This window comes from Oncorhynchus nerka, linkage group LG26, assembly GCF_034236695.1.
Source record: "Oncorhynchus nerka isolate Pitt River linkage group LG26, Oner_Uvic_2.0, whole genome shotgun sequence".
Classification (NCBI taxonomy): domain Eukaryota; kingdom Metazoa; phylum Chordata; class Actinopteri; order Salmoniformes; family Salmonidae; genus Oncorhynchus; species Oncorhynchus nerka.
In genome coordinates this window covers 49,324,432-49,346,389 of record NC_088421.1, presented here as the reverse complement: position 1 = coordinate 49,346,389, position 21,958 = coordinate 49,324,432, and the positions used below count along the sequence as shown (strand labels likewise).

At 47.7% G+C, this 21,958-nt stretch overlaps 1 protein-coding gene and 1 long non-coding RNA gene across 2 annotated transcripts in view; both read left to right on the top strand.

Moving 5' to 3' along the window:
- The window catches only part of LOC135564910 (4-aminobutyrate aminotransferase, mitochondrial-like), a 73,162-nt gene that overhangs the window by 43,108 nt on the left and 8,096 nt on the right, over positions 1–21,958 (top strand). Inside the window, exons 4-5 of the mRNA XM_065010996.1 lie at positions 14,025–14,054; positions 14,424–14,541. Coding sequence (XP_064867068.1) covers positions 14,025–14,054; positions 14,424–14,541 — 148 coding nt within the window. The remainder of the gene's footprint in view (positions 1–14,024; positions 14,055–14,423; positions 14,542–21,958) is intronic.
- On the top strand, positions 16,478–17,754 carry LOC135564957 (uncharacterized). The gene is made up of 2 exons (XR_010461298.1): positions 16,478–17,283; positions 17,397–17,754. It is a non-coding gene; the product is annotated as an uncharacterized LOC135564957 (long non-coding RNA).

Below are 21,958 nucleotides of genomic sequence, written 5' to 3'. Positions count from 1 at the left end.
AGGGCACTATGGAGGGAATAGACTGCATTAGACCAGGGCACTATGGAGGGAATAGGGCACTATGGAGGGAATAGGCTGCATTAGACCAGGGCACTATGGAGGGAATAGACTGCATTAGACCAGGGCACTATGGAGGAATAGACTGCATTAGACCAGGACACTATGGAGGGAATAGACTGTATTAGACCAGGGCACTATGGAGGGAATAGGCATACTATGGAGGGAATAGACTGTATTAGACCAGGGCACTATGGAGGGAATAGACTGCATTAGACCAGGGCACTATGGAGGAATAGACTGCATTAGACCAGGGCACTATGGAGGGAATAGACTGCATTAGGCCAGGGCACTATGGAGGGAATAGACTGCATTAGACCAGGGCACTATGGAGGGAATAGACTGCATTAGACCAGGGCACTATGGAGGGAATAGACTGCATTAGACCACGGCACTATGGAGGGAATAGACTGCATTAGACCAGGGCACTATGGAGGGAATAGGCTGCATTAGACCAGGGCACTATGGAGGGAATAGACTGCATTAGACCAGGGCACTATGGAGGGAATAGACTGCACTATGGAGGGAATAGGCTGCATTAGACCAGGGCACTATGGAGGGAATAGCCTGCATTAGACCAGGGCACTATGGAGGGAATAGACTGCATTAGACCAGGACACTATGGAGGGAATAGACTGTATTAGACCAGGGCACTATGGAGGGAATAGACCAGGGCACTATGGAGGGAATAGACTGCATTAGACCAGGGCACTATGGAGGGAATAGACTGCATTAGACCAGGGCACTATGGAGGGAATAGACTGCATTAGACCAGGGCACTATGGAGGGGCAGGGTATAGACCAGGGCACTATTAGACCAGGACAATGGAGGGAATATGCTGCATTAGACCAGGGCACTATGGAGGGAATAGCTGCATTAGACCAGGGCACTATGGAGGGAATAGACTGCATTAGACCAGGGCACTATGGAGGGAATAGACTGCATTAGACCAGGGCACTATGGAGGGAATAGACTGCATTAGACCAGGGCACTATGGAGGGAATAGACTGCATTAGACCAGGGCACTATGGAGGGAATAGACTGCATTAGACCAGGGCACTATGGAGGGAATAGACTGCATTAGACCAGGGCACTATGGAGGGAATAGACTGCATTAGACCAGGGCACTATGGAGGGAATAGACTGCATTAGACCAGGGCTATGGAGGGAATAGGCTGCATTAGACCAGGGCACTATGGAGGGAATAGACTGCATTAGACCAGGGCACTATGGAGGGAATAGACTGCATTAGACCAGGACACTATGGAGGGAATAGACTGCATTAGACCAGGGCACTATGGAGGGAATAGACTGCATTAGACCAGGGCACTATGGAGGGAATAGACTGCATTAGACCAGGGCACTATGGAGGGAATAGACCAGGGCACTATGGAGGGAATAGACCAGGGCACTATGGAGGGAATAGACTGCATTAGACCAGGGCACTATGGAGGGAATAGACTGCATTAGACCAGGGCACTATGGAGGGAATAGGCTGCATTAGACCAGGGCACTATGGAGGGAATAGACTGCATTAGACCAGGGCACTATGGAGGGAATAGACTGCATTAGACCAGGGCACTATGGAGGGAATAGACTGCATTAGACCAGGGCACTATGGAGGGAATAGACTGCATTAGACCAGGGCACTATGGAGGGAATAGACTGCATTAGACCAGGACACTGTGAAGGGAATAGACTGCACTATGGAGGGCATAGGCTGCATTAGACCAGGGCACTATGGAGGGAATAGCCTGCATTAGACCAGGGCACTATGGAGGGAATAGACTGCATTAGACCAGGACACTATGGAGGGAATAGACTGTATTAGACCAGGGCACTACGGAGGGAATAGACCAGGGCACTATGGAGGGAATAGACTGCATTAGACCAGGGCACTATGGAGGGAATAGACTGCATTAGACCAGGGCACTATGGAGGGAATAGGCTGCATTAGACCAGGGCACTATGGAGGGAATAGACCAGGGTACTATGGAGGGAATAGACTGCATTAGACCAGGACACTATGGAGGGAATATGCTGCATTAGACCAGGGCACTATGGAGGGAATAGGCTGCATTAGACCAGGGCACTATGGAGGGAATAGACTGCATTAGACCAGGGTACTATGGAGGGAATAGACTGTATTAGACCAGGGCACTATGGAGGGAATAGACTGCATTAGACCAGGGTACTATGGAGGGAATAGACTGCATTAGACCAGGGCACTATGGAGGGAATAGACTGCATTAGACCAGGGTACTATGGAGGGAATAGACTGCATTAGACCAGGGCACTATGGAGGGAATAGACTGTATTAGACCAGGGCACTATGGAGGGAATAGACCAGGGCACTATGGAGGGAATAGACTGTATTAAACCAGGGCACTATGGAGGGAATAGACTGCATTAGACCAGGGCACTATGAAGGGAATAGACTGCACTATGGAGGGCATAGGCTGCATTAGACCAGGGCACTATGGAGGGAATAGCCTGCATTAGACCAGGGCACTATGGAGGGAATAGACTGCATTAGACCAGGACACTATGGAGGGAATAGACTGTATTAGACCAGGGCACTACGGAGGGAATAGACCAGGGCACTATGGAGGGAATAGACTGCATTAGACCAGGGCACTATGGAGGGAATAGACTGCATTAGACCAGGGCACTATGGAGGGAATAGGCTGCATTAGACCAGGGCACTATGGAGGGAATAGACCAGGGTACTATGGAGGGAATAGACTGCATTAGACCAGGACACTATGGAGGGAATATGCTGCATTAGACCAGGGCACTATGGAGGGAATAGGCTGCATTAGACCAGGGCACTATGGAGGGAATAGACTGCATTAGACCAGGGCACTATGGAGGGAATAGACTGCATTAAACCAGGTCACTATGGACGGAATAGACTGCATTAGACCAGGGCACATGGAGGGAATAGACTGCATTAGACCAGGGCACTATGGAGGGAATAGACTGCATTAGACCAGGACACTGTGGAGGGAATAGACTGCACTATGGAGGGAATAGGCTGCATTAGACCAGGGCACTATGGAGGGAATAGACTGCATTAGACCAGGACACTATGGAGGGAATAGACTGCATTAGACCAGGGCACTATGGAGGGAATAGACTGCATTAGACCAGGGCACTATGGAGGGAATAGACCAGGGCACTATGGAGGGAATAGACTGCATTAGACCAGGGCACTATGGAGGGAATAGGCTGCACTATGGAGGGAATAGACTGCATTAGACCAGGACACTATGGAGGGAATAGGCTGCATTAGACCAGGGCACTATGGAGGGAATAGACTGCATTAGACCAGGGCACTATGGAGGGAATAGACCAGGGCACTATGGAGGGAATAGACTGCATTAGACCAGGGCACTATGGAGGGAATAGACCAGGGCACTATGGAGGGAATAGACTGCACTGTGGAGGGAATAGACTGCATTAGACCAGGACACTATGGAGGGAATAGGCTGCATTAGACCAGGACACTATGGAGGGAATAGACTGCATTAGACCAGGGCACTATGGAGGGAATAGACTGCACTATGGAGGGAATAGACTGCATTAGACCAGGACACTATGGAGGGAATAGACTGCATTAGACCAGGACACTATTGAGGGAATAGACTGCATTAGACCAGGGCACTATGGAGGGAATAGGCTGCATTAGACCAGGACACTATGGAGGGAATAGACTGCATTAGACCAGGGCACTATGGAGGGAACCGACTGCATTAGACCAGGGCACTATGGAGGGAATAGACTGCATTAGACCAGGGCACTATGGAGGGAATAGACTGCATTAGACCAGGGCACTATGGAGGGAATAGACCAGGGCAATATGGATGGAATAGACTGCATTAGACCAGGGCACTATGGAGGGAATAGACTGCATTAGACCAGGGCACTATGGAGGGAATAGACTGCATTAGACCAGGGCACTATGGAGGGAATAGACCAGGGCACTATGGAGGGAATAGACTGTATTAGACCAGGGCACTATGGAGGGAATAGACCAGGGTACTATGGAGGGAATAGACTGTATTAGACCAGGGCACTATGGAGGGAATAGACTGCATTAGACCAGGGCACTATGGAGGGAATAGACCAGGGTACTATGGAGGGAATAGACTGTATTAGACCAGGGCACTATGGAGGGAATATACTGCATTAGACCAGGGCACTATGGATGGAATAGACTGCATTAGACCAGGGCACTATGGAGGGAATAGACTGCATTAGACCAGGGCACTATGGAGGGAATAGACTGCATTAGACCAGGGCACTATGGAGGGAATAGGCTGCATTAGACCAGGGCACTATGGAGGGAATAGACCAGGGTACTATGGAGGGAATAGACTGCATTAGACCAGGACACTATGGAGGGAATATGCTGCATTAGACCAGGGCACTATGGAGGAATAGGCTGCATTAGACCAGGGCACTATGGAGGAATAGACTGCATTAGACCAGGGCACTATGGAGGGAATAGACTGCATTAGACCAGGGCACTATGGAGGGAATAGACTGCATTAGACCAGGGCACTATGGAGGGAATAGACTGCATTAGACCAGGGCACTATGGAGGGAATAGACTGCATTAGACCAGGGCACTATGGAGGGAATAGACTGCATTAGACCAGGGCACTATGGAGGGAATAGACTGTATTAGACCAGGGCACTATGGAGGGAATAGACCAGGGCACTATGGAGGGAATAGACTGTATTAAACCAGGGCACTATGGAGGGAATAGACTGCATTAGACCAGGGCACTATGGAGGGAATAGACTGCATTGGAGAGGCTGCATTAGACCAGGGCACTATGGAGGGAATAGACTGCATTAGACCAGGGCACTATGGAGGGAATAGACTGCATTAGACCAGGCACTATGGAGGGAATAGACTGCATTAGACCAGGGCACTATGGAGGGAATAGACAGGGCACTATGGAGGGAATAGACTGCATTAGACCAGGGCACTATGGAGGGAATAGACTGCATTAGACCAGGGCACTATGGAGGGAATAGCTGCATTAGACCAGGGCACTATGGAGGGAATAGACCAGGGCACTATGGAGGAATAGACTGCATTAGACCAGGACACTATGGAGGGAATATGCTGCATTAGACCAGGGCACTATGGAGGGAATAGACTGCATTAGACCAGGCACTATGGAGGGAATAGACTGCATTAGACCAGGGCACTATGGAGGGAATAGACTGCATTAACCAGGGTCACTATGGAGGGAATAGACTGCATTAGACCAGGGCACTATGGAGGGAATAGACTGCATTAGACCAGGGCACTATGGAGGGAATAGACTGCATTAGACCAGGACACTATGGAGGGAATAGACCAGGGCACTATGGAGGGAATAGGCTGCATTAGACCAGGGCACTATGGAGGGAATAGACTGCATTAGACCAGGACACTATGGAGGGAATAGACTGCATTAGACCAGGGCACTATGGAGGGAATAGACTGCATTAGACCAGGGCACTATGGAGGAATTAGACCAGGGCACTATGGAGGGAATAGACTGCATTAGACCAGGGCACTATGGAGGGAATAGACTGCACTTAGACCAGGGCACTATGGAGGGAATAGGCTGCATTAGACCAGGGCACTATGGAGGGAATAGACTGCATTAGACCAGGGCACTATGGAGGGAATAGACTGCATTAGACCAGGGCACTATGGAGGGAATAGACTGCATTAGACCAGGGCACTATGGAGGAATAGACTGCACTATGGAGGGGACTGCATGGAGGAATAGACTAGGAATAGGAATAGGCTGCATTAGACCAGGACACTATGGAGGAATAGACTGCATTAGACCAGGGCACTATGGAGGGAATAGACTGCATTGGAGGAATAGACTGCACCAGGCACTATGGAGGGAATAGACTGCATTAGACCAGGGCACTATGGAGGGAATAGACTGCATTAGACCAGGGCACTATGGAGGAATAGACTGCATTAGACCAGGGCACTATGGAGGGAATAGACTGCATTAGACCAGGGCACTATGGAGGGAATAGACTGCATTAGACCAGGGCACTATGGAGGGAATAGACTGCATTAGACCAGGGCACTATGGAGGGAATAGACTGCATTAGACCAGGGCACTATGGAGGGAATAGACTGCATTAGACCAGGGCACTATGGAGGGAATAGACTGCATTAGACCAGGGCACTATGGAGGAATAGACCAGGGCATAGACCATAGACTGCATTAGACCAGGGCACTATGGAGGGAATAGACCAGGACACTATGGAGGGAATAGACTGCATTAGACCAGGGCACTATGGAGGGAATAGACTGCATTAGACCAGGGCACTATGGAGGGAATAGACTGCATTAGACCAGGGCACTATGGAGGGAATAGACCAGGGCACTATGGAGGGAATAGACTGTATTAGACCAGGGCACTATGGAGGGAATAGACTCCATTAGACCAGGGCACTATGGAGGGAATAGACTGCATTAGACCAGGGCACTATGGAGGGAATAGACTGCATTAGACCAGGGCACTATGGAGGGAATAGACATTAGACCAGGGCACTATGGAGGGAATAGACTGCATTAGACCAGGGCACTATGGAGGGAATAGACTGCATTAGACCAGGGCACTATGGAGGGAATAGACTGCATTAGACCAGGGCACTATGGAGGAATGGATGGAGGAATAGACTGCATTAGACCAGGGCACTATGGAGGGAATAGACTGCATTAGACCAGGCACTATGGAGGGAATAGACTGCATTAGACCAGGGCACTATGGAGGGAATAGAGAGACCAGGGCACAGGGCACTATAGACCAGGATGGGGAATAGACTGCATTAGACCAGGGCACTATGGAGGGAATAGACTGCATTAGACCAGGGCACTATGGAGGGAATAGACTGCATTAGACCAGGGCACTATGGAGGGAATAGACTGCATTAGACCAGGGCACTATGGAGGGAATAGACTGCATTAGACCAGGGCACTATGGAGGAATAGACTGCATTAGACCAGGGCACTATGGAGGGAATAGACTGCATTAGACCAGGGCACTATGGAGGGAATAGAATAGACCAGGGCACTATGGAGGGAATAGACTGCATTAGACCAGGGCACTATGGAGGGAATAGGCTGCACATTAGACCAGGCACTATGGAGGAATAGACTGCATTAGACCAGGGCACTATGGAGGGAATAGACTGCATTAGACCAGGCACTATGGAGGGAATAGACCAGGGCACTACTATGGACTATGGAGGAATAGACTGCATTAGACCAGGGCACTATGGAGGAATAGACAGGGCACTTAGACCAGGGCACTATGGAGGGAATAGACCAGGACACTATGGAGGAATAGCTGCATTAGACCAGGACACTATGGAGGGAATAGACTGCATTAGACCAGGGCACTATGGAGGGAATAGACTGCATTAGACCATTAGGGCACTATGGAGGGAATAGACTGCATTAGACCAGGGCACTATGGAGGGAATAGACTGCATTAGACCAGGGCACTATGGAGGGAATAGACTGCATTAGACCAGGGCACTATGGAGGGAATAGACTGCATTAGACCAGGGCACTATGGAGGAATAGACTGCATTAGACCAGGCACTATGGAGGGAATAGACTGCATTAGACCAGGGCACTATGGAGGGAATAGACTGCATTAGACCAGGGCACTATGGAGGGAATAGACTGCATTAGACCAGGGCACTATGGAGGGAATAGACTGCATTAGACCAGGGCACTATGGAGGGAATAGACTGCATTAGACCAGGGCACTATGGAGGAATAGACTGCATTAGACCAGGGCACTATGGAGGGAATAGACTGCATTAGACCAGGCACTATGGAGGGAATAGGACTGATTAGACCAGGGCACTATGGAGGGAATAGACTGCATTAGACCAGGGCACTATGGAGGGAATAGACTGCATTAGACCAGGGCACTATGGAGGAATAGACTGCATTAGACCAGGGCACTATGGAGGGAATAGACTGCACTATTAGACCAGGGCACTATGGAGGGAATAGACCAGGGCACTATGGAGGAATAGACTGCATTAGACCAGGGCACTATGGAGGAATAGACCAGGTACTATGGAGGGAATAGACTGCATTAGACCAGGGCACTATGGAGGAATAGACTGCATTAGACCAGGGCACTATGGAGGGAATAGACCAGGCACTATGGAGGGAATAGACTGTATTAGACCAGGGCACTATGGAGGGAATAGACTGCATTAGACCAGGGCACTATGGAGGGAATAGACTGCATTAGACCAGGGCACTATGGAGGAATAGACTGCATTAGACCAGGGCACTATGGAGGGAATAGACTGCATTAGACCAGGGCACTATGGAGGAATAGACTGCATTAGACCAGGGACACTATGGAGGGAATAGACTGCATTAGACCAGGGCACTATGGAGGGAATAGACTGCATTAGACCAGGGCACTATGGAGGGAATAGACTGCATTAGACCAGGGCACTATGGAGGGAATAGACTGCATTAGACCAGGGCACTATGGAGGGAATAGACTGCATTAGACCAGGGCACTATGGAGGGAATAGACTGCATTAGACCAGGCACTATGGAGGGAATAGACTGCATTAGACCAGGGCACTATGGAGGAATAGACTGCATTAGACCAGGGCACTATGGAGGAATAGACTGCATTAGACCAGGGCACTATGGAGGGAATAGACTGCATTAGACCAGGGCACTATGGAGGGAATAGACTGCATTAGACCAGGGCACTATGGAGGGAATAGACTGCATTAGACCAGGGCACTATGGAGGGAATAGACTGCATTAGACCAGGGCACTATGGAGGGAATAGACTGCATTAGACCAGGGCACTATGGAGGGAATAGACTGCATTAGACCAGGGCACTATGGAGGGAATAGACTGCATTGGAGGAATAGGGCACTATGGAGGAATAGCAGGGCACTATGGAGGGAATAGACTGCATTAGACCAGGGCACTATGGAGGGAATAGACTGCATTAGACCAGGCACTATGGAGGGAATAGACTGCATTAGACCAGGGCACTATGGAGGGAATAGACTGTATTAGACCAGGGCACTATGGAGGGAATAGACTGCATTAGACCAGGCACTATGGAGGGAATAGACTGCATTAGACCAGGGCACTATGGAGGGAATAGACTGCATTAGACCAGGGCACTATGGAGGGAATAGACTGCATTAGACCAGGGCACTATGGAGGAATAGACTGCATTAGACCAGGGCACTATGGAGGAATAGACTGCATTAGACCAGGGCACTATGGAGGGAATAGACTGCATTAGACCAGGGCACTATGGAGGGAATAGACTGCATTAGACCAGGGCACTATGGAGGGAATAGACTGCATTAGACCAGGGCACTATGGAGGGAATAGACTGCATTAGACCAGGGCACTATGGAGGGAATAGACTGCATTAGACCAGGGCACTATGGAGGGAATAGACTGCATTAGACCAGGGCACTATGGAGGGAATAGACTGCATTAGACCAGGGCACTATGGAGGGAATAGACTGCATTAGACCAGGGCACTATGGAGGGAATAGACTGCATTAGACCAGGGCACTATGGAGGGAATAGACCAGGGCACTATGGAGGGAATAGACTGTATTAGACCAGGGCACTATGGAGGGAATAGACTGCATTAGACCAGGGCACTATGGAGGAGACTGGAAGACCAGGGCACTACTGCATTAGACCAGGCACTATGGAGGGAATAGACTGCATTAGACCAGGGCACTATGGAGGAATAGCTGCATTAGACCAGGGCACTATGGAGGAATAGACTGCATTAGACCAGGGCACTATGGAGGGAATAGACTGCATTAGACCAGGGCACTATGGAGGGAATAGACTGCATTAGACCAGGGCACTATGGAGGGAATAGACTGCATTAGACCAGGCACTATGGAGGGAATAGACTGCATTAGACCAGGGCACTATGGAGGGAATAGACTGCATTAGACCAGGGCACTATGGAGGAATAGACTGCATTAGACCAGGGCACTATGGAGGGAATAGACTGCATTAGACCAGGCACTATGGAGGGAATAGACTGCATTAGACCAGGGCACTATGGAGGGAATAGACTGCATTAGACCAGGGCACTATGGAGGAATAGACTGCATTAGACCAGGGCACTATGGAGGGAATAGACTGCATTAGACCAGGGCACTATGGAGGGAATAGACTGCATTAGACCAGGGCACTATGGAGGGAATAGACTGCATTAGACCAGGGCACTATGGAGGGAATAGACTGCATTAGACCAGGGCACTATGGAGGGAATAGACTGCATTAGACCAGGGCACTATGGAGGGAATAGACTGACTAGACCAGGGCACTATGGAGGGAATAGGGCACTATGGAGGGAATAGACTGCATTAGACCAGGGCACTATGGAGGGAATAGACTGCATTAGACCAGGGCACTATGGAGGGAATAGACCAGGGCACTATGGAGGGACTGCATTAGACCAGGCACTATGGAGGGAATAGACTGCATTAGACCAGGGCACTATGGAGGGAATAGACTGCATTAGACCAGGGCACTATGGAGGGAATAGACTGCATTAGACCAGGGCACTATGGAGGGAATAGACTGCATTAGACCAGGGCACTATGGAGGGAATAGACTGCATTAGACCAGGGCACTATGGAGGGAATAGACTGCATTAGACCAGGGCACTATGGAGGGAATAGACTGCATTAGACCAGGGCACTATGGAGGGAATAGACTGCATTAGACCAGGGCACTATGGAGGGAATAGACTGCATTAGACCAGGGCACTATGGAGGGAATAGACTGCATTAGACCAGGGCACTATGGAGGGAATAGACTGCATTAGACCAGGGCACTATGGAGGGAATAGACTGCATTAGACCAGGGCACTATGGAGGGAATAGACTGCATTAGACCAGGGCACTATGGAGGAATAGACTGTATTAGACCAGGGCACTACGGAGGGAATAGACCAGGGCACTATGGAGGGAATAGACTGCATTAGACCAGGGCACTATGGAGGGAATAGACTGCATTAGACCAGGGCACTATGGAGGGAATAGACCAGGGCACTATGGAGGGAATAGACTGCATTAGACCAGGGCACTATGGAGGGAATAGACTGCATTAGACCAGGGCACTATGGAGGGAATAGACTGCATTAGACCAGGGCACTATGGAGGGAATAGACTGCATTAGACCAGGGCACTATGGAGGGAATAGACTGCATTAGACCAGGGCACTATGGAGGGAATAGACTGCATTAGACCAGGACACTATGGAGGGAATAGACTGCATTAGACCAGGGCACTATGGAGGGAATAGACTGCATTAGACCAGGGCACTATGGAGGGAATAGACTGCATTAGACCAGGGCACTATGGAGGAATGGAGGGAATAGACTGCATTAGACCAGGGCACTATGGAGGAATAGACTGCATTAGACCAGGGCACTATGGAGGAATAGACTGCATTAGACCAGGGCACTATGGAGGGAATAGACTGCATTAGACCAGGGCACTATGGAGGGAATAGCTGCATTAGACCAGGGCACTATGGAGGGAATAGACTGCATTAGACCAGGGCACTATGGAGGGAATAGACTGCATTAGACCAGGGCACTATGGAGGAATAGACTGCATTAGACCAGGGCACTATGGAGGGAATAGACTGCATTAGACCAGGGCACTATGGAGGGAATAGACTGCATTAGACCAGGGCACTATGGAGGGAATAGACTGCATTAGACCAGGGCACTATGGAGGGAATAGACTGCATTAGACCAGGGCACTATGGAGGGAATAGACTGCATTATGAAGGGAATAGACTGTATTAGACCAGGGCACTATGGAGGGAATAGACTGCATTAGACCAGGGCACTATGGAGGGAATAGACTGCATTAGACCAGGGCACTATGGAGGGAATAGACTGCATTAGACCAGGGCACTATGGAGGGAATAGACTGCATTAGACCAGGGCACTATGGAGGGAATAGACTGCATTAGACCAGGGCACTATGGAGGGAATAGACTGCATTAGACCAGGGCACTATGGAGGGAATAGACTGCATTAGACCAGGGCACTATGGAGGGAATAGACTGCATTAGACCAGGGCACTATGGAGGGAATAGACTGCATTAGACCAGGGCACTATGGAGGGAATAGACTGCATTAGACCAGGGCACTATGGAGGGAATAGACTGCATTAGACCAGGGCACTATGGAGGGAATAGACTGCATTAGACCAGGCACTATGGAGGGAATAGACTGCATTAGACCAGGGCACTATGGAATAGACTGCATTAGACCAGGGCACTATGGAGGAATAGACTGCATTAGACCAGGGCACTATGGAGGGAATAGACTGCATTAGACCAGGGCACTATGGAGGAATAGAATTAGACCAGGGCACTATGGAGGGAATAGACTGCATTAGACCAGGGCACTATGGAGGGAATAGACTGCATTAGACCAGGGCACTATGGAGGGAATAGACTGCATTAGACCAGGCACTATGGAGGGAATAGACTGCATTAGACCAGGGCACTGGAGGGAATAGACCAGGCACTATGGAGGGAATAGACTGCATTAGACCAGGGCACTATGGAGGAATAGACTGCATTAGACCAGGGCACTATGGAGGGAATAGACTGCATTAGACCAGGACACTATGGAGGGAATAGACTGTATTAGACCAGGGCACTATGGAGGGAATAGACTGCATTAGACCAGGGCACTATGGAGGGAATAGACTGCATGGAGGGAATAGACATTAGACCAGGGCACTATGGAGGGAATAGACTGCATTAGACCAGGGCACTATGGAGGGAATAGACTGCATTAGACCAGGGCACTATGGAGGGAATAGACTGCATTAGACCAGGGCACTATGGAGGGAATAGACTGCATTAGACCAGGGCACTATGGAGGGAATAGACTGCATTAGACCAGGGCACTATGGAGGGAATAGACTGCATTAGACCAGGACACTATGGAGGGAATAGACTGTATTAGACCAGGGCACTATGGAGGGAATAGACCAGGGCACTATGGAGGGAATAGACTGCATTAGACCAGGGCACTATGGAGGGAATAGACTGCATTATGAATGGAATAGACTGCATTAGACCAGGGCACTATGGAGGGAATAGACTGCATTAGACCAGGGCACTATGGAGGGCATAGACTGCATTAGACCAGGGCACTATGGAGGGAATAGACTGCATTAGACCAGGACACTATGGAGGGAATAGACTGCATTAGACCAGGGCACTATGGAGGGAATAGACTGCATTAGACCAGGGCACTATGGAGGGAATAGACTGCATTAGACCAGGGCACTATGGAGGGAATAGACTGCATTAGACCAGGGCACTATGGAGGGAATAGACTGCATTAGACCAGGGCACTATGGAGGGAATAGACTGCATTAGACCAGGGCACTATGGAGGGAATAGACTGCATTAGACCAGGGCACTATGGAGGGAATAGACTGCATTAGACCAGGGCACTATGGAGGGAATAGACTGCATTAGACCAGGACACTATGGAGGGAATAGACTGCATTAGACCAGGGCACTATGGAGGGAATATACTGCATTAGACCAGGGCACTATTGAGGGAATAGACTGCATTAGACCAGGACACTATGGAGGGAATAGACTGCATTAGACCAGGGCACTATGGAGGGAATAGACTGCATTAGACCAGGACACTATGGAGGGAATAGACTGCATTAGACCAGGACACTATGGAGGGAATAGACTGCCATTTTGAGATACATTAACCTACTGTTGAGGAACCACCCTGACCTGACATCTCTCTCTTCCTCTCCTCCCCTCCCTCTTCCCTCCTCTCCTCCCCTCTCTCCTCCCCTCCCTCCTCCTCCTCCCCCACCAGGAGCTGACCAAACAGTTGGGAGAGATGCAGGTACGCCAAGAGAGAGTGTGTGTGTGTGTGAGGCTGTTTTGATGATGAAATAAAACAATGCATTATTGCGTCACACGCTTGCATGCGTGCACACACAAAGCAGACACACACAACGCAGACACACACAACGCAGACACACACAACGCAGACACACACAACGCAGACACACACAACGCAGACACACACAACGCAGACACACACACAACGCAGACACACACAACGCAGACACACAGTGTCTCTCTGTGTCTAGACTGAGTTAACTGAATACCTTATCTCTCTCTCTCTGTCCATCTCACACACTCTCTCTCTCTCTCTGTCCATCTCACACTCCCTCTCTCTCGCTCTCTCCCTCCCTCCCCCCCCCCCCAGAACGTGGGAGCAATCAATTTCTTCTGTAACTATGAGGAGAGCAGAGGAAACTACCTGGTGGACGTGGACGGAAACCGCATGCTGGACGTCTACACACAGATCTCCTCTATTCCTATTGGTCAGTACACAGATCTCCTCTATTCCTATTGGTTAGTACACAGATCTCCTCTATTCCTATTGGTCAGTACCGCGATCTCCTCTATTCCTATTGGTTAGTACACAGATCTCCTCTATTCCTATTGGTTAGTACACACAGATCTCCTCTATTCCTATTGGTTAGTACACATAGATCTCCTCTATTCCTATTGGTTAGTACACAGATCTCCTCTATTCCTATTGGTTAGTACACACATCTCTTCCATCCTTATTGGTCAGTACACACATCTCCTCCATCCTTATTGGTCAGTACACACATCTCCTCCATACCTATTGGTTAGTTACACACAGATCTCCTCTATTCCTGTTGGTTAGTACACATCTCCTCCATCCATTGGTCACATCTCCTCCATCCTTATTGGTCAGTACACACATCTCCTCCATCCTTATTGGTCAGTACACACATCTCCTCCATCCTTATTGGTCAGTACACACATCTCCTCCATCCTTATTGGTCAGTACACACATCTCCTCCATCCTTATTGGTCAGTACACACATCTCCTCCATCCTTATTGGTTAGTACACACATCTGCTCCATCCTTATTGGTCAGTACACACATCTGCTCCATCCTTATTGGTCAGTACACACATCTCCTCCATCCTTATTGGTCAGTACACACATCTGCTCCATCCTTATTGGTCAGTACACACATCTCCTCCATCCCTGTTGGTTAGTACACACATCTGCTCCACATCTCCTCCATCCCTATTGGTTAGTACACACACACACATCTGCTCCATCCTTATTGGTCAGTAAAAGCATTTCTCTACACCACAAGCATTTCGCTACACACAATAACATCTGCTAACCATGTGTATGTTACCAACAAAATGTTATTTGATTTACACAGATCTCCATCCTTATTGGTTAGTACCCAGATCTCCTCTATTCCTATTGATGAGTACACTGATCTCCTCTCTTCCTATTGGTTAGCCCACATATCTCATCTATTCCTATTGGTTAGCTCACACATCTCCTCTATTCCTATTGGTTAGCACACAATCCTCCTCCATCCTTATCGGTTGGTGTCTAGAAGATATTGATATTATTATGTTACTATGTTATATTACTATATTATAGAACGCTGCAAACCAAAAGCTACATACCTGAGAGGACCTTGTGTTTTTTAGCCTGACATTGCAACACAGAAAGCAGCTGGAGGCGAGAGACTTAGTTTACATTGCAGTGGTTTAGGGCGAGGCCACATACAGCAGTTGTCACGCCCTGACCTGAGATGGCACTGTTTTCTTTATATTTTGGTTAGGTCAGGGTGTGACTAGGGTGGATACGCTAGTTTTTGTATTGTCTAGGGGTTTTTGTATTGTCTAGGGGTTTTTGTATTGTCTAGGGGTTTTTGTATTGTCTAGGGGTTTTTGTATTGTCTAGGGGTTTTTGTATTGTCTAGGGGTTTTTGTATTGTCTAGGGGTTTTTGTATTGTCTAGGGGTTTTTGTATGTTTATGGTGGCCTGATATGGTTCCTAATCAGAGGCAGCTGTTTATCGTTGTCTCTGATTGGGGACCATATTTAGGCAGCCATATTCCTTTGGTGTTTGTGGGATCTTGTTCTATGTTTAGTCTATGTTTAGTATTTTGTTAGTTTGTTCAGTGTTTCATTCTTTAAATAAAGAAGAATGTACGCATAGCACGCTATACCCTTGGTCTCATTCGTATGACGAACGTGACAGCAGTTATTGATGACCTTGTCCTCGTGTGTTTAGTTATGATGAGGTCTAGGACAGGTAAGGCAGTTATTGATGACCTCGTCCTCATGTGTTTAGTCATGATGAGGTCTAGGACAGGTAAGGCAGTTATTGATGACCTCGTCCTCGTGTGTTTAGTTAGGTCCTCGTGTGTTTGATGAGGTCTAGGACTTATGATGTAGGACAGGTTTAGTGATGACCTCGTCCTCGTGTGTTTAGTTATGATGAGGTCCTCGTGTGTTTAGTTATGATGAGGTCTAGGACAGGTAATGTAGTTATTGATGACCTCGTCCTCATGTGTTTAGTCATGATGAGGTCTAGGACAGGTAATGTAGTTATTGATGACCTCGTCCTCATGTGTTTAGTTATGATGAGGTCTAGGACAGGTAAGGCAGTTATTGATGACCTCGTCCTCATGTGTTTAGTCATGATGAGGTCCTCGTGTGTTTAGTTATGATGAGGTCTAGGACAGGTAAGACAGTTATTGATGACCTCGTCCTCATGTGTTTAGTTATGATGAGGTCTAGGACAGGTAAGGCAGTTATTGATGACCTCGTCCTCATGTGTTTAGTTATGATGAGGTCTAGGACAGGTAAGGCAGTTATTGATGACCTTGTCCTCATGTGTTTAGTTATGATGAGGTCTAGGACAGGTAAGGCAGTTATTGATGACCTCGTCCTCGTGTGTTTAGTTATGATGAGGTCTAGGACAGGTAAGGCAGTTATTGATGACCTTGTCCTCATGTGTTTAGTTATGATGAGGTCCTCGTGTGTTTAGTCATGATGAGGTCTAGGACAGGTAATGTAGTTATTGATGACCTCGTCCTCATGTGTTTAGTTATGATGAGGTCTAGGACAGGTAAGGCAGTTATTGATGACCTTGTCCTCATGTGTTTAGTCATGATGAGGTCTAGGACAGGTAATGTAGTTATTGATGACCTCGTCCTCATGTGTTTAGTTATGATGAGGTCTAGGACAGGTAAGGCAGTTATTGATGACCTTGTCCTCATGTGTTTTCATGATGAGGTTAGGACATGATTGATGGTCCTCGTGTTTGTTTAGTCATGATGAGGTCCTCGTGTGTTTAGTTATGATGAGGTCCTAGTTATGATGAGGTCCTCGTGTGTTTAGTTATGATGAGGTCCTCGTGTGTTTAGTCATGATGAGGTCCTCGTGTGTTTAGTTATGATGAGGTCTAGCTATGAGGAGTTAAAGTGTGTGTGTGTGTGTGTGGGGGGGGGGGGGGGGGTGGTGTGTGAGTGAATGAATGTAACAGTTTTTCTGGTCTGATTTGTGATGTTTTATTTGTGCTTCCCATGACTGGGTTTTAGTATTTAAAGGTTCTATATGTTTGGGTCTAATGTGTAGAGTGACTGTATGTTGTATTTTCAGGGCACATTTGTAGAAAAAGACCTCAATATGTTTCCCCTGTTAAAATAAAGTTTATTTTTAAGTGTGTGTATATACAGTGCATTCGGAAAGTATTCAGACTCCTTGACTTTTTCCACATTTTGTTACGTTACAGCCTTAATCTATAATTGATTAAATAAATTTAAATCCTCAGCAATCCAAACACAATACCCCATAATGACAATGTGATTCGTTGGAAAAATTATAAAAATTGAAAAACAGATTCCTTATTTATATAAGTATTCAGACCCTTTGCTATAAGACTCTAAATTGAGCTCCGGTGCATCCTGTTTCCATTGATCATCCTTGAGATGTTTCTACAACTTGATTGGAGTCCACCTGTGGTAAATTCAATTGATTAGACATGATTTGGAAAGGCACACACCTGACTATATATGGTCCCACAGTTGACAGTGCATGTCAGAGCAAAAACCAAGCCATGAGGTCAAAGGAATTGTTCCTATTGGTTAGTACACACATCTCCTCCGTCCTTATTGGTCAGTACACACAGATTTCCTCCATCCCTATTGGTTAGTACACACAGATCTCCTCCATTCCTATTGGTTAGTGCACACAGATCTCCTCCATCCCTATTGGTAAGTACACACAGATCTCCTCCATCCCTATCGGTTAGTACACACAGATCTCCTCAATTCCTATTGGTTAGTGCACACAGATCTCCTCTATTCCTATTGGTTAGTGCACACAGATCTCCTCTATTCCTATTGGTAAGTGCACACAGATCTCCTCCATCCATATTGGTAAGTACACACAGATCTCCTCCATCCCTATTGGTTAGTACACACAGATCTCCTCCATTCCTATTGGTTAGTGCACACAGATCTCCTCTATTCCTATTGGTTAGTGCACACAGATCTCCATCCCTATTGGTAAGTACACACAGATCTCCTCCATCCCTATTGGTAAGTACACACAGATCTCCTCCATCCCTATTGGTTAGTAAACACAAATCTCCACCATCCCTATCGGTTAGTACACACAGATCTCCTCCATTCCTATTGGTTAGTGCACACAGATCTCCTCTATTCCTATTGGTTAGTGCACACAGATCTCCTCCATCCCTCGCATCCGCTACAAGACCATGGTGCTTGCTTACGGAGCTGTGAGGGGAACGGCACCTCAGTACCTCCAGGCTCTGATCAGGCCCTACACCCAAACAAGGGCACTGCGTTCATCCACCTCTGGCCTGCTCGCCTCCCTACCACTGAGGAAGTACAGTTCCCGCTCAGCCCAGTCAAAACTGTTCGCTGCTCTGGCCCCCCAATGGTGGAACAAACTCCCTCACGACGCCAGGACAGCGGCGTCAATCACCACCTTCCGGAGACACCTGAAACCCCACCTCTTTAAGGAATACCTAGGATAGGATAAAGTAATCCTTCTCCCCCCCCCTTTAAAAGACCTAGATGCACTATTGTAAAGTGGCTGTTCCACTGGATGTCATAAGGTGAATGCACCAATTTGTAAGTCGCTCTGGATAAGAGCGTCTGCTAAATGACTTAAATGTAATGTAATGTAAATGTAATCCCTATTGGTTAGTGCACACAGATCTCCTCCATCCCTATTGGTTAGTACACACAGATCTCCTCCATTCCTATTGGTTAGTGCACACAGATCTCCTCTATTCCTATTGGTTAGTGCACACAGATTTCCTCCATCCCTATTGGTAAGTGCACACAGATCTCCTCCATCCCTATTGGTAAGTACACACAGATCTCCTCCATCCCTATTGGTTAGTACACACAGATCTCCTCCATCCCTATTGGTTAGTACAGACATCTCTTCTATTCCTATTGGTTAGTACAGACATCTCTTCTATTCCTATTGGTTAGCACACACACATCTCCTCTATTCCTATTGGTTAGCACACACATCTCCTCTATTCCTATTGGTTAGCACACACATCTCCTCTATTCCTATTGGTTAGCACACACATCTCCTCTATTCCTATTGGTTAGCACACACATCTCCTCTATTCCTATTGGTTAGCACACACATCTCCTCTATTCCTGTTGGTTAGCACACACATCTCCTCTATTCCTGTTGGTTAGCACACACATCTCCTCTATTCCTATTGGTTAGCACACACATCTCCTCTATTCCTATTGGTTAGCACACACATCTCCTCTATTCCTATTGGTTAGCACACACATCTCCTCTATTCCTGTTGGTTAGCACACACATCTCCTCTATTCCTGTTGGTTAGCACACACATCTCCTCTATTCCTGTTGGTTAGCACACACATCTCCTCTATTCCTATTGGTTAGCACACACATCTCCTCTATTCCTATTGGTTAGCACACACATCTCCTCTATTCCTATTGGTTAGCACACACATCTCCTCTATTCCTATTGGTTAGCACACACATCTTCTCTATTCCTATTGGTTAGCACACACATCTCCTCTATTCCTATTGGTTAGCACACACATCTCCTCTATTTCTATAAGGTCCCACAGTTGACAGTGCATGTCAGAGCAAAAACCAAGCCATGAGGTCGAAGGAATTGTCCGTAGAGCTCCGAGACAGGATTGTGTTGAGGCACAGATCTGGGGAAGGGTACGAAAACATTTCTGCATCATTGAAGGTCCCCAAGAACACAATGGCCTCGATCGTTCTTAAAGTGAAGAAGTTTGGAACCACCAAGACTCTTCCAAGAGCTGGCTGCCCGGCCAAACTGAGCAATCGGGGGAGAAGGGCCTTGGTCAGGGAGGTGACCAAGAACCCGATGGTCACTCTGACAGATCCCCAGAGTTCCTCTGCGGAGATGGGAGAACCTTCCAGAAGGACAACCATCTCTGCAGCACTCCACCAATCAGGCCTTTATGGTAGAGTGGCCAGATGGAAGCCACTCCTCAGTAAAAGGCACATGACAGCCAGTTTGTAGTTTGCCAAAAGGCATCTAAAGGACTTTCAGACCATGAGAAACCAGATTCTCTGGTCTGATGAAACCAAGATTGAACTCTTTGGCCTGAATGCCAAGCATCACGTCTGGAGGAAACCTGGCATCATCCCTACGGTGAAGCGTGGTGGTGGCAGAATCATGCCGTGGGGATGTTTCTCAGCGGCAGGGACTGGAAGACTAGTCAGGATCGAGGGAAGGATGAACAGAGCAAAGTACAGAGAGATCCTTGAATAAAACCTGCTCCAGAGCGCTCAGGACCTCAGACTGGGGCGAAGGTTCACCTTCCAACAGGACAACGACCCTAAGCACACAGCCAAGACAACGCAGGAGTGGCTTCGGGACAAGTCTCTTTATGTCCTTGGGTGACCCAGCCAGAGCCCGGACTTGAACCCGATCGAGCATCTCTGGAGAGACGTGAAAATAGCTCTGCAGCGATGCTCCCCATCAAACCTGACAGAGCTTGAGAGGATCTGCAGAGAAGAATGGGAGAAACTCCACAAATACAGGTGTGCCAAGCTTGTAGCGTCATACCCAAGAAGACTCGAGGTTGTAATCGCTGCCAAAGGTGCTTCAACAAAGTACTGAGTAAAGGGTCTGTACCATTATGGGGTATTGTGATGTATTATGTGATGTCATTATGGGGTATTGTGATGTCATTAAGGGTCTGTAAATATTACATTTTTTTTTATTTGTAATAAATTATCAAAAAATGTTGACCTGTTTTTGCTTTGTCATTATGGGGTATTTTACGTAGATAAAGGATCGGGAAAAAAACAATTTAACCAGTTTTGTAATTAGGCTGTAACGTAACAAAATGTGGAAAGGTCAAGGGGTCTGAATAGTTCCGAAGTTACTGTATAAACTGCAGCTACTCATTAGCCAGAAAGCGTCGTATTTCAGGCTGGGTCGTGACCTGACAGAGTAGCCAACGCTCTCTGTTCTCTCAATGATAAACTTCTACATACTGGACGCTGCTCTGCACTTCAATGGATTGATTGTCCCAAATGGCGCCCTTTTCAATTTATAGTGCATTACTTTAGACCAGAGCTCTATGTAGGGAATAGGGAGGCATTTATAGTGCACTACTTTAGACCAGAGTAATATGTAGGGAATAGGGAACCATTTATAGTGCACTACTTTAGACCAGAGCTCTATGTAGGGAATAGGGAGCCATTTATAGTGCACTACTTTAGACCAGAGTAATATGTAGGGAATAGGGGGCATGTAGGGCGTGTGGAGTGTTTCTAGGACTCTGTCTTATCTGAGACTGAGAGAGAAGCCATCTGTTCAGGGGCTGACTTATTCATGTCCTATCTGGTTTATGAGGATAAGGGTGTGTGTGCG